Source organism: Strix uralensis, chromosome 4 (genome assembly GCF_047716275.1).
Source record: "Strix uralensis isolate ZFMK-TIS-50842 chromosome 4, bStrUra1, whole genome shotgun sequence".
Classification (NCBI taxonomy): Eukaryota; Metazoa; Chordata; class Aves; order Strigiformes; family Strigidae; genus Strix; species Strix uralensis.
Genome location: NC_133975.1, coordinates 18,062,606 through 18,076,259, shown reverse-complemented (window position 1 = coordinate 18,076,259; position 13,654 = coordinate 18,062,606). Strand labels below are relative to the sequence as shown.

At 35.5% G+C, this 13,654-nt stretch overlaps 1 protein-coding gene across 9 annotated transcripts in view; it reads left to right on the top strand.

Moving 5' to 3' along the window:
- The window catches only part of LCORL (ligand dependent nuclear receptor corepressor like), an 84,493-nt gene that overhangs the window by 27,003 nt on the left and 43,836 nt on the right, over positions 1–13,654 (top strand). For all 9 annotated transcript variants that reach the window (XM_074865876.1, XM_074865871.1, XM_074865873.1 and 6 more), the window contains 3 exons: positions 984–1,049; positions 7,623–7,702; positions 7,962–8,091. In XM_074865876.1, the coding sequence (XP_074721977.1) occupies positions 984–1,049; positions 7,623–7,702; positions 7,962–8,091 (276 nt within the window). The remainder of the gene's footprint in view (positions 1–983; positions 1,050–7,622; positions 7,703–7,961; positions 8,092–13,654) is intronic.

Genomic DNA, 13,654 nt, shown 5'->3' with positions numbered 1-13,654 from the left:
TAAATGTTCCTTGTTGATGGTAGTTAGTTGTTTCCTGAAGATATTGGTATCTTTTATGTGGTGTGGTGATAAAACAAAGTACTGTAAAATAGCTACATCTTTAATATAGACAGGTCTTGAGTATGATAAATTAGAACCCTCAAATGCTGCTTTGAATTATCCTCTTAATTGAAAATAAGATTATTATTTGGAAGAAGAAAAGAAGGGACACTTGGAAACTCTTTCTATATTGAACAAAACTTCTGTTATATTGAAAATGATGTAAATTCTTACCATATTTCATCGGTTGTCATGCATCTCTTCTTCCGTTTTTTTTCATTGGGTTTTTTTGTTTGTTTGCCTTTCTAATCATCTGGTTTGCTCTGTGTCTCTTCACACAGTATGTGATTTTACCAAATACCTAAACAGACTAGCTGGTAAATCTGGAAAATAATTGGATTTATCTAATCCTCAATTTTAAAATGTTTTTGTACAGATACAGAGGACTAGAGAGAACTGTTATGATATCAGAAGCAAAATAAGCTTGCTTTTTTATATTTGTGGAAATATTAACCTATCAGATTATGTAATTTCAGGTGATCATACATGAGAAATTTATGATTTTGAAGGCTTTCTCCTTTTTTCTTTTTTTCTCTCCCCCCCCCCCATGATTCTAATCCTCAGTGTAAGAGAGAGACTACTTCGCTTGTGCTATGAGGCTAATCCTCCCACCTTTAAGATTCTGTGGTAGTTATTTTAAGTCTAATGAGGTTGTTGGGGCATGGCTTAATAGGCTGATTGTGTGCAGATGGCAGTTGCCTTATTTTTATCTTCTAATTCTGTTGAATAGTACTATAGTGGAAGGAGTAAATACTTGTGCCATAAATGTAACAATTTTTGGAATTGCTCTCAGAATTTGAGAATACTAGTTGCCAATGTTCTCGAATTTGCTTTCATTAACGACACTTTTGATTTACTGTTTTAAATGTTTCTTTTGTCTCCAGGTTTTGAAAGTATCTTAGAAGGGCTTTATGGACCAAGGCTACGAAGAGACCTCAGTTTATTTGAAGGTAAATGAGCCAGCTTTTTAGTCCACTTACCTTTATTAGTTTTTCTTTTAGCATATATTGAATTCTGTATTGTATTTCATCATGTTCTTGTCAATACTGTGTGCAGGCAAAACACTAGGTAAAAATGGTACCTAGGTTTTGTTCCTGTGTGGGGAAGTTTTGGATTGCTAAGCTTACCTGAGAAAGGTTTACTTACTCTCATGAGAAAGATTTACTTTTCTGAAATACTGCATCTCCTACTTCATTTTTTGGACAGCTTTTAGAAAGGGAAGACAAGCTGCTCTCAGGTTCTTACCAACATTAATTGGGAAAATTAAGGTAATGAATGCCAGTTTGGTTTTCTTGTAGTGGTCAAAGAAAATTAAAGCTTTGTTTTACAACTTTATATGTATATAAAAAAGTTAAGCTTTTTATTTTTGTATATTTTTATATATAAGTATATACATAAATACAAAGTATATTTAAGTGTGTGTGTGTGTATAAATATATAGAAATATATATTTTCCATTACTGTTATAAGACCTATCTATATTCCAAATGGTTTTGGTTTTGCTGGAATAGCTGTCAATGACACCTGAGTGTTTAGTTAGTTAAGTATGAAATAATTTATCTGTCTTTAACAAAAGCAGAGGAGGAAAATCCAGCACAAAATTGCTTTGAAATGTTCTGTCAAGTTCTTTTTCATGGCTTTAAATAAGGTTCTTTCTGTTACCGAACCTTCACAATGTTCCATTTAATTTCTTTACAATTTATTATCTTACAGTGTAATTCGTAAAGCATGTAACATACTACTAGTACATGAGGCAGAGTGGCATATACTGTTTATGTTTGCTTAGAATAGGTTTGGAATTACTGCTTTAACTTGTTTATGGTTTTGTTCATACTGTGCAAGTTTCTTAGCCTGTATCATATGCATATTTTCAAGGGAGAGGGGGAAGACTTGAAATACTACTTTACTGATGTTTTAAGAATATTTTTTCACCACTTACAAAGCTAAGCATGCCACTAGTCAGACTTAAAAACATTTTAAAAGTGTGTAAATTTGGGTTGAAGCTTATTTTCATGAGTAGTACTCCCATCTGCTGTGATAAACAAGCAGGGAAGAAAGCATTTTTATAATAGTGTACAGTATCTCTTTTTTTTCTGTTTGTAATTGCAATGTGTTCCTATGTATTGGGCTTTACATTGTTTAGTGATTAAGGCTTTGTTATTCTTTTGCATCGAAGAGTTTACATTTTGAAAGAAAATTCAGGACACTTTTTTTTTCTTTTGTGTAAGAAAGCAGAAAGTACTGAGCTAATGACCAGAATATGTATTAAAGGAGCCTGACAGTGCACAATAAGGTGTTATATTGCTCCTTTAGAGTTCCTGCATGTATATATTTCAGCTGTCTTGAGAAGTTTTAGTTAATTTACTTCATGCTCTTGAAGATTTCCTGTAACCTATTTAAGATCTGCCATTTCCATTGCGTCCAGAGGACCTTTGGTATTTGATGCCTCAGTGACTTTGTCCTGCCAATTGAATTCATGTTTATCTAAAATGTAAAGTTTTAAAACTATTTTTTTTCCAATTTGCAAGAATGTCTGTCAGTAATGTGCCTGGATTTTTCAAATGTTAAAACTTGTTTCCATGTTTGACACATCTGTAAAATTCATTTTATTTCTGGAGCAACTGCAGAAGAGATGAAGGAGTGTTAGGTTGGGATACCCACCTTACCTTACTATTTTTGTTTCATTTTTATAGATATAGTGTCTGTAACTTCAGTAAACCCGTTTGAAATGGCTACGTTTTGTACAAACACAGTAGAGGAGGTAGACTTTCTAGTATAGGATGCAAGGCTATTTCTAATTTGAAGTCTGAATTGCATTAGATTTGTTATCAGTCTTTTCCACTGTCTAATTTAAGGACCATTTTTCACTTTACAGATAGTGAAACTAAGATGCAAAGTAAAAAATTTGCCTTAGTTGACAAAATATATGGTTGGCAGAATCCGAATCCAAGTTTTTAGACTCTTAGCAACATGCCTAAACCACTGCTTCTTGTAAGGTGTCCATTTTTCTTATCATAACCACTGAACCAGTACTGTCAACATGCAGCATTATGCCTAATTAGCAAGAGTGTATGTTTCTTGGAAGAAACCTCAAGAAATTATATGGTTTCTTATCCAGAAATGTGTGATAATCAGTTGAAATACATGCCTCTTATCTACAATAGTTTTAGCTACAACAGCATTTTCTTCTCTTAAATTGCTTGTTTTATGTGTTTTTAACATAACAAAAAAGAATGTGTATAGAATGTAGCATGTGTTAATTGATATATGTCTTCCATAGTTCTGTCTTGAACATAGTATTTGATCTATAGATTATTGTATTCTCTCAAAGTTGCCTGAGAGAAAAATTGTAATGACCAATTTAGATATTAAAAGGTACACTTCAGTTTTACTAGGTTTTTTTTTTACTTTTCAAACCAAATATCTTGCAAACCTCAGAAACAATCTTGCTGAGAAGCCAAACTAATTAAACTGAAATAGCCACCTACAACAACTGATAGTTACCTGAAGATGGCAAGATTTCTTCAGTTATCTTGAAATTCTTATATGATATATAGGTAGGACTTACCTTGGTTTGCTTAAACGGTTCTCATCATCTCTGTTATTCAGTACCAGGTTTTTTTCCCTGACTGCTTTGATAGTGCAAGGGTTGCAAAGGTGTCAAGTTCTATATCTTGGCATCTGACCTTAGTTGTGCTCTTAACCAAGCCCAAGGCTTCTTCCGTCATTGAATCCTTAGGGCTTTCTAATCCTTCACTTATACCCATTTTCACCCAAGTAGATTCACATGTAAATTGTTATTCTTTACATTCTGCCTATGGATAGTTAACTAAACTGGTAGAAAGGTTTTCCTCTAATCATCTGCTGTGTGTATATTTCCTTTTTTGGGATTATATGCTGAAGTTCTGTTCTTTTATGGACAGAGAAAAAACAGTGTGTTGTGGGGAAAAGCGGCTCTTATCATTCTTTCTGTGCTAGGAAACCTCTTTATACAGGATGAAAGGTTTATTTGAAGGTGTGATTTATTTTTCCTTAGGTGGTTCTGGAATATTTATTCTTAAGTGATGGGGTGAAAAATTATATTAGAAATACAGATCTCTAATATCATTCAAGTTTTTATGAAATTAAAAAGATGAAGGAACATGATAAACACCTCGGATATTCTAATGTACTTATTAAGAAACAGTAGTGCTGTGTAAAAAGGAAGGGAGTGTTTTGTTCAGAATTGTGACAAATAGCTGGAAAATTTATTGGGACATTAATGTAGAAAATACTGGAAAGTAAGTTGACTTTTTAAAGCTATTTCATGTTTAGATTTACTAGACAATTCACATTTTAAAGAGGTAAACATGGAATCTGTTCAGCACTACAGATGTCTAAGTAGTTCAGCATGACTTCTTGGGAAAAATTGGGGAAACAAAGATTTTAATGGCTTAAGAAATGAAAAAAGGGAGTAGTTTTTGTCAAAATTCACCATTTTATTCTTAAAAAATGGAAATAGGTTTAACAGCTTTGTACTAAATGGTTTCAAGTAATGCTCAGTATTAAAATCCTCTTTGCACAGTCTTTTTCTCATGGGCTAGCCAGTGTTATAAGTTGTCAGCAAATCTTTCTTCAGCTGACCCCGAGCAAGGTAAAATGGAGAGGGGAGATGATCATGATCCCAAACTGAGTGCAGCTAAGAGAAAGCTTGTTCTGCTTAAACTGCCATCTGTGCCTCTGATCTTTCTGAGAGTATGGTTGTCTATCTGTAGTTAAAAGCTAATACTGGTCTTGGTATGTTTCTTGTGGTGGTGACCTGAGACTGTTGGATGCCTGGTATTTGATATATCCTGGTATGTATGTGCTATCTGATGGCAGTTTTCCTTAGTTCACTGGCATACTTAATGTGTTATGTTGTACATGGCTTATACTTCTTTGAATAAATTTGGTGTTATGCAGAGCTGATGTTTCTCAAGGTTTGCTTTTTTGGTAACACACAAGGATTGTTCTCTAGTTAGACTTTTAACAGTGGAACTTCAGGATTCCAAGGCAGAAGAATTTATCTGAAAATATAAAACCTGTGTTGGAGTTATGCACAGAATTCCAACATTCATAAGGAGATGTACAGTGGGTGCAAGGAAAACTGTGAAAACATGATCTTGTTATAAAAAAATAGTGTGTGGGTTTATTTCATCTGTGGACATCTTAAAGAAATAGTTCTAACAGGTTGGGATAGCTAGATTAATTCAGCAAAAATAACTTGTTATCTTTTGTTACTGTCCAGTCAAGAAAAATCCCATTTCTGGTTTTAATCATCAGCTGTCTGACCTATCAAAACTGCTGGTTTGCATCCCTGGAAGCATATAACATGTTGTTAATACAGAATTCTGTTCTAAATTAGTATTTTAGAGTTGAGTAAACTAGACTTAAATAATAATACAGAGTTACTTGGGTTATGTCACACTTAGCTTAAGAACCTGTTTTTCAGATTCATTTTATTTCTGATGGTGCCTCTGTAATATCTTTAAGAAAGAGTAAAAGCTCAGCAGTGGTGGGGCCGGGGTGGGGGATGCGTAGTGGGAAACAACCCTGCAGACAGCAAGGTCAGAGAAGAAAGAGGGGAAAGGACATGCTCCAGGTAACAGAGCAGAGATTCCCTGCAGCCCATGGAGAGGACCATGGTGAAGTAGGTAGAACCTGCAGCCCATGGAGTACCACGTTGAAACAGATACCCACACTGGAGCAGGTGGAGATGCCCTGAAGGAAGCTACAGCCCGTGAAGCGCCCATGCCAGAATAGGTTCCTGGCAGGAATTGCAGCCTGTAGAGAGGAGCCCACACAGGAGCAGGTTTTCTGGCAGGAAGTGTGGGCCTGTGGAGCGGTCTCTTCCTGAAGGAAAGACACACACTAGAGCAGTTCATGAAGAGCTGCAGCTGTGGGAAGGACCCACACTGGAGCAGTTCATGAAGGCTGTAGCCCATGAGAAGGACCCAACACTGGAGCTGGGGAAAAATGTCAGGAGGAAGGAGCGGCAGAAAAGAACTGTTATGAAGTGAGGACAGCCCCTGTTCCCCATCCTCTGTGTGCTATTTGGGGTGGGGGAGAAGGCAGAAGAGTCAAGAATGAAGGAGTGAAGTTGCAGCCTAGGAAGAAGGGGTGATAAGGTGGTTTTAGTTTTGCCTTTCTCATTATACAAATCTATTTTTATTGGCAATAAATGAAAATCATTTTCCCCGAGTCTGGCTTGCCTGTGACAGTAATTGGTAAGTGATCTCCCTGTCTTTATCTTGACCCACAAGTGGTACAGAGAAAAGGAGGAAACATATTTGGTAACGAATAAGGGGGAAAAAAAGGTTGTTTAGGTTGTAAGCACATGAATTGGAAATTAATGGGATGGAGAGGACCTTGGTGGTGTAGTTAATTAGGTTCGTATTCATCTGCCAAAATGCTGCAAGTAGGATACTGTAGGGAAACGTACTGTCAACAGTTTAAAGAAGTCTGGTGTAGATGTAAAAGAAAGGCATCATCTTGAGTTCTTGGTCACCTCTGTTCAGGAAACAGGCATTCAAGTGAGAACTGTGCAGAAAAGATGGGGTTGAATCTCAGGAGAGAAACCCGGGTGGACTAGATTAACCTAGCAAAATGAAGTGTAAAGGAAGGATAATTATATTCTCTGTAAATACATCAAGGTACTAAATACCTAAACAGTTATTGTTCATGGGTATAAGAACAATGTTGTCACAAGACCAAACTGGAATAATTTGCCGTGAGTTACTTTAAACAGAATATTAGAAGGTTAATTTTAACTATTAGTACAGTTGCTTTGGGAAGAGCTTTAAAGCAGTTGGTGGTTTGGGAAGAGAAGGGTATATGGCGGAAAACTCTTAACTTTTGAAATTGGAGCTTAATAACTTGTTTAAAGAAAATAGATGGAGTGTCTCCATTCAGTATGAGAAGACTGGACTTGATATAGGTAATCTGTTTAAATCCTGTGTTCCCTCAAGACCAAAGTACATCTTCTGATAAAACATATAAAGTTACTTCAAAGTTTTCTAAATGAATCAAGTGCTACAAGTGAATATAGTGGTTTGGTTTACCTGTCATGATGGTATCAAATCAATTAAAATATTGCAAGTACAACACATATAGCTCAATGGTGAGGAATCCATATCCTAATTCCTAGCTTAGCTTGCTACAAGTTTGCACACTTTTTGTTAAAAGTGTGACTAAAAATGACTAGAATTCAGAGCTTTATTTACAGTATTTGGATGCCTCTCGTAACTGTGATAGGTAATCAACTGAAATCTATGAGTTTACCTTTCCTTTTAAGAAAAGTGTGCTCTGCTATTTGAAAGTTGAGCCATGTGAGCCAGACAGGACTTTGGAAATATCTGAAGAATTGGATACTACTAACTATATTGTACCAATAAATACATGTTATATTATGACGGAATTTATTTAAGAGAATGTAGGATGTGTATTTTGTTCTCAAAATGCATTTTTACTTGTTTAAAACATCTACCTTTTTTTCTTCTTTTAAGACTGTGAGCCGGAAGAGCTGACTGACTGGTCTATGGATGAGAAATGTTCCTTTTGTAATTTACACAAAGAAACAGTCAGTGTAAGTATGAACATGATATCAAGAATGACTCCCCAGTGCCCAGTTTGTGGTATGAAAGTAAGAATTGGAGAACTGAATTTTGCAAATAGGTTAATACTGCATTTTGACTCAAGATAGTTTGAGAGGGAGTGAGGTGGTTTGGCTTTACAGTATCTTTTTAGTGATTCTTTTTCACTTAATAGCTCAATAATAGAATTGTATATTGTACTATCAGTAGACTAACTTCTGAAAGATATTATAATCTTCATATATCTTCCAGGATCGTGCATCAATTATCGGTTCTTCACAGTCAACGCCTACAGAGGAACTGTCATCTCAGGGCCAGTCCAACACTGATAAGATTGAATGCCAAGCAGAAAACTATCTAAATGCACTCTTTCGAAAGAAAGGTAATAAAAGCGTGTCTCTTACATCAAGGGATATGACACAAATTTAGAAGAATCAAATTATTTAGGGTTGATTTTGATTCTTAAGTAGTTTTTATTTATCTACCGAATGTTGTTTCTCTTCTTTATTCCTTTGGCTTTTCTTAATCTTTTTCTATGCTTACTTGAATCATCAAAGGAAGCACTACTCTTCCTACTTGCCTATTGCATTGTGTGTTATTCTCTTGATTTCCTTTTCATTATATTTTATTGGGGGTTTTTTAACCATGAGCTGCTACTTTGTTTTCATGCCAACTTCAGGTGCCATTCTCTGGAACTTTAAGCATCTAAACATTTTCTGTTCCTAAACTTTGCCTTCTAGTTTTCAGCAGGAAGACCATTTTACGTGAGAGAATCTCACAGATGACAAAATGGGATTTGGGATCTTCTCATGCAAAAGCTGCTACTTCAAATACATCCAAGTCAGAGGTTGAAACTTCTTGTCAAAATATAGTATTTAGTAGCCCATTAATTCTTTGACTGTCCTTGTTCTTTGGCACTCAGCAAGTTATAACAGTATGTGAGTGACTGACAAGTCAGCTTGGTTCACATAAGTTACTTAGCTAGTCACTGTCAACAGCCACAAAAATACTCATTTTCTTCCTTAAATTTCTGTGTGAGGAATGTGAATGCAGCTCTACTCAGAAACTAAAACTTTCACAGGTTTTTCTTGGGTTTAGTAGGTGTGCTTGGATGTCAAAATATCTGAGTATGACTAGGGTGACAGCCCTCTCTTGCTCTAACAAAGAATTAGAGGGAGTCAGACACATTCTCTCCCTTCTCATAGGTGAGAGAAAAAAACAAAGTTAATTTTCTCCCCTTTATGTTGCTGTAGCAGGAAGAGATTACTATGCCCTTGAACCTAGGGTGAGTGGAATCTTTTTCTGTATGGGGCATCTGTCTGTTCAGCCGAAGTTTTGCTTTAGGGTTCTAAAGAACTTTAAATGGAGTGCAACAGCATTTTGAGTCCATTTTTGTTCCTTAACTTTCTTTGAAACCAACTGTTTTACATTTGAAATAAAACATCCAGTGAAGTTGCCACCTCATTACTTCTGGAATTCTTACTATATTTTCATCACAGGCCCAGCTGCATGGCATCTCCCTAGGCAGGTATTTTAATTCCTTCAAATTTCTACTTTCTCAGATCTTTTCTTGGTCTTGATGTACAGGTTTTTTTTCAACATTTGCCTGCTTTATGTTTCTGCTGGAGATGCTGTCGTTTGATACTCTTTAAGAGGAACCTTTATCAAGGGAGAAGTGAAACTTGGTGTGACCTCACCTTACTGGAGTGGGTGACTTCTGTGAAGTTTTTTGCAAAGAGCATTTGGCTTTTAGCATCTTCCTTAGGTTTTTTGATCTGCCAGATCAGTAACACTAGGTTAAAAAGGTTTTCTCTGAAAAACAAAACCAAAGTCTTTTCCGATTGTTTTTGTGATTCTCTGAAGTATTTATGTATTCTTGCATAAGAGTTACTTTGCTGAAGAGTTTTCTAAGAATATTGTTTCAGTTCAGGTTCCAGCAACATTTCTTAAGTTGTTCAAATTATGGGAAGTGAAAAGGAAGAAAAATTTTGTATCTGGAAAGGGCATGTGAAATCACTTTATGAGGTATTTAAGTAATTGTCTTGGCTTTGTAGGGGGAAGATGAAGAGTTTTACTAGGAAAATCCCAAGTCTGCTTTCTTAATTTTTGTAGGTTTTTATTAAGTTATCAACTTAAGAAAAAAGGAATAAAAAAATTTCAAGTAATTGTTTGGCTAGGTTCTTATACCTGGTACTAAAACAGATGCCCTTTCAGTGTCAAAAAAATGTAGAATTCTTGGTTGGTTGTCTTTAAAATGGAAGTAACACTTGTTCACTTGTTTTGATTGCAAACTCCTTGAGATCATATACTGTCTCTTACTATAGCTAGTACAGTTTCATTTAGGGCCTCTCTGAACAACTTCTAAGACTGGTGAGCAAATTTGAGAGTTGCATTTATTGGTCTCATTATTCTTTTATTTTAGAACAAGTTAGTATGTGGCTGGGTTTTATTTTGCAGACTTTTTTGGGTTTGGTTTGTGTTTCTTTTTTTTTGATGTTGGAAATCTAGTTCAGAAGATCTCAAAACATGCAGCCATGTTATATCATTGTCTACAGTATACAACCTTCAGGCATTCATAGATGAGGATTTATCTGTAGAATCTAAGAAAAAGATAATTCCTCTGTCCTTTTAAGAGGATGATAAAATTACTGCCAAGATGGGTAAACTCTTGAGAGGCTATAAGGCCTTCCTATGAGGAGCCTATCTTCACTATGTGCTAGCGAAGGACCAGTTTGGTAGGTAGTTGTCTGTAGGAAAACCCTGTCATCAGCAGGCATCTCAGTAAAGCCAAAGTAATTTTTGTCATCGAACATTGATTGTTTCCATTAAACAACATATCTGAAACCCAGATGCTTTCTTCCTAAGTATAATATCTCTCTTTACCCCTTTGGTGTTGTAAGCAGAGTAGACTGACAACAGAAAATGGATGTATTTTAATGTTATGTAAACGGAAAAGTGTCACAAAGAAGCAGTTACAAGGAAAATCAATGATGTTCTTTAAAAACCACATATTAGTCTTTTTTTTTTTACTATGAATATCATAGAATGTGACATACATGATCATCATGACATGGCAGAACCGTCGTTTAAGAGCTTGATGAGACATTTTGATAATGGATTATTAATTTTCTGGGTTTCTAGTGATCCACACTGTATCTTCTTGAAAGTTTTTTTTCCATGCAGTATTAATGTGACCCCTTTAAACAAAACAAAAAGAAAGGTAATTTAAATACTTTCATGATTGTGAATCAGATTCTATCTTCAGAATATTATCCACCAGAAGAAGATAGAAACCTGGAAAGCTATTGTAGAAATTAAGGAATTGAGGCACAAAATTGGAGGGAGAAAATTGTCAGAATGACTCGAATCTTTCCAGATTCTCTGGGCAGCTCTGTCAAGTATCTTCAGTGCCATGTTTTCCATACCAAAATAATTTCTCTAAGTTTTTTGAGGTTCTTCCTTGTTTCTAGGTATGTCTCGTATTCTAAAATATTTCCATTCATAACTATGGCTTTCTTACCCCATATCATATACCTGCATTTAACTCTCAGTTCTCCTGTTCTTTGCTTAGTTTACACCTCAGGCACATAGATGTCACAAGCTGATTACGCTTCTTGGACAGTGTATATATAATTTGGCAGACCTATGAAAATGTAATCTTGCACACATAGTTTCAGACTACAAAAGAAGCGTTACTTTCTGAGGTGTAGTTTTCAGATGTACACACTACTTGATCCAATACCTGCCATTTCTTTTTATTAATAATTTTAAGAACTCTAATTTTTCCTGTCACAGCTTGTGGAGTAAACTTCTGTGGCACCCTTGCTATTCCTCTTCCTCAAGTTCACTGGGAAGGAATGTTTAGCAGGTTTTCAGCTGCTTTCTTGCAGAAGTAAAACACTTTTTGTGTTTACTGCCCACCTGCCAGTGTTACTGTATTCACTGACTTAAGAATTTCTTGGTCATTTTCAACTTAGAGATATGACTGTGTATAGAGTAATGAAAATTACCATCTGAGTAGAGGAAGGAAAAACATTGAATGTTTACAAGAACAAAACTAGAGTGAACTAGGCTCTTATTCCTTCTGTTTGTTGATCAGTCCAGTTAACTAAGCTTAATCATGATACATGGCTCAGAATAAATTGCTGTACTGTGTTTTTAACTTGCTGGTGATCTAACAGTGAGGTGGACAAGTTTACAGGTAGAGCTGAGAATATTGCTGTGATGATTTGGCTGTTGAAGTGGACTCATTCTAGAAAACGTGGCCTTTTTGTGAAAAGGGAAGAGCTGGAGTGAATACAGGAAACAAGCCAATAAGCATCCAGGTGTTCTTAGTTCTGCCACTCACACAACAGGGTTGTAAGGTACAAGGGGGGTTGTGTACCTGCCTTTTGGTATTGTATCAGAAGAGAAATTAAGTCACTATTCTGACTTTTTAATGAAAAAATACTGTTTTTCAAGAATACTATTGTGGAACACTGTTATGGGAGCTTTTAACTCCTTGTCTGTTGTCCTGTGAAATACACGTGTAAGTATGGAATATCAATTAAATTTGTTATGTTGTGCATTGCAGTCTAGTGATCACACATAGTGTTAATGTACAGAATAGTTAAGAAGATTGATTTGAATAGTTACAAGGTGGTGCAGTACATAAACTGAGGAAGTCTTAATCCTAAATATGAGCTTTGAATAAAATCACTGCACATCATCTTTATGCAAATTAAATCATCTTTATTACTGCCTTCTCTTGCATTCTGACTGTAATCCTGACAATCACAAGCAGAAAATATCATTATATCATACAAATGTGTCATTTAGCCTTCTCTTATCATAATAATATCAGGAGGTCTACAGTGATCTGAGAGAAACTAGAGGAACATCAGAGCTACCTTTTACTCTATATCCTTAGAGACTGTTCTGCTGGGTTTGAAGTAGTATGCATGTGCGTACATGGTCCACAGAGTAAAGCAGGCAAATCAACTACATGAAAAATGGAAGTTTAAACATATGTAGGCATGTAGATTTAAAACTCTATAAGAAGCTATAATCATGACTCCTAATAAAACATCTTAGAATAAAAACCTTTTAGGTAATACAAAGTATATCTGGTGCCATCTGCTGATAATAATTATGAAATATTTGCTAGTGATACTAAGTTCAGAGACCTAATACTTACCCTAAAATACATTAAACTACATTTAAAAATTTTATGTGACTAATTACAAATTTCTCTCGTGTAGTGAAACTTTACCACTGTGAACTTAAGATTACAGGTCTCTACATGTTTCCATTGCATAGTGTAATAATACAGACTTACAGCCATTGAATGGAAGCAATCAGACTTTATATATACACTTCAAATGTGTGTACTCAAGAGTCTTATAGTGATAAAACATTATATAAAAGTTGCATTTACCCTTAGAGTACTTTCTTTCAAAAACTTACAGTGTTTAAAAAGAAAATAGTATATGAAACCATATAACCTTTTCTTTTTTCTTCTGAATAACATCTTTCTTGTTTCGTTTCTGTTCTGTATCATTTGGAGAGCTGTGGGAAATTATTTCTGACTTCAAAATACTCTGCAAGTTAGGCATCCACAGCTTCATTCTCCATTAGGAAGGAAAGCAGCATTAATAGGAATGGATCAAGAGCAGCTTTCAGTACCTCTGAGGAGGTTACTGAGAAGGCAGTGTCAAACTCTTTACAGTAGTGTATAGCAGTACAATGGAAGATTACAGACAAATTGAAATGAGTTCTTTTCTGTGTAAGGAAAAATGAGGACAGGCAAGCAGTGGAACATGCTACCCAGAGAGGTTGTACAGTCTCCGTCCATGGAAGTATTCAAGACCTAACTGGATAAAACCCAGAGCAACCTGATTTGATCTCATAGTCGACCCTGCTTTGAGCAGGCCGTTTTACTAGAGACCTCCCAAGGTCCTTCCAAC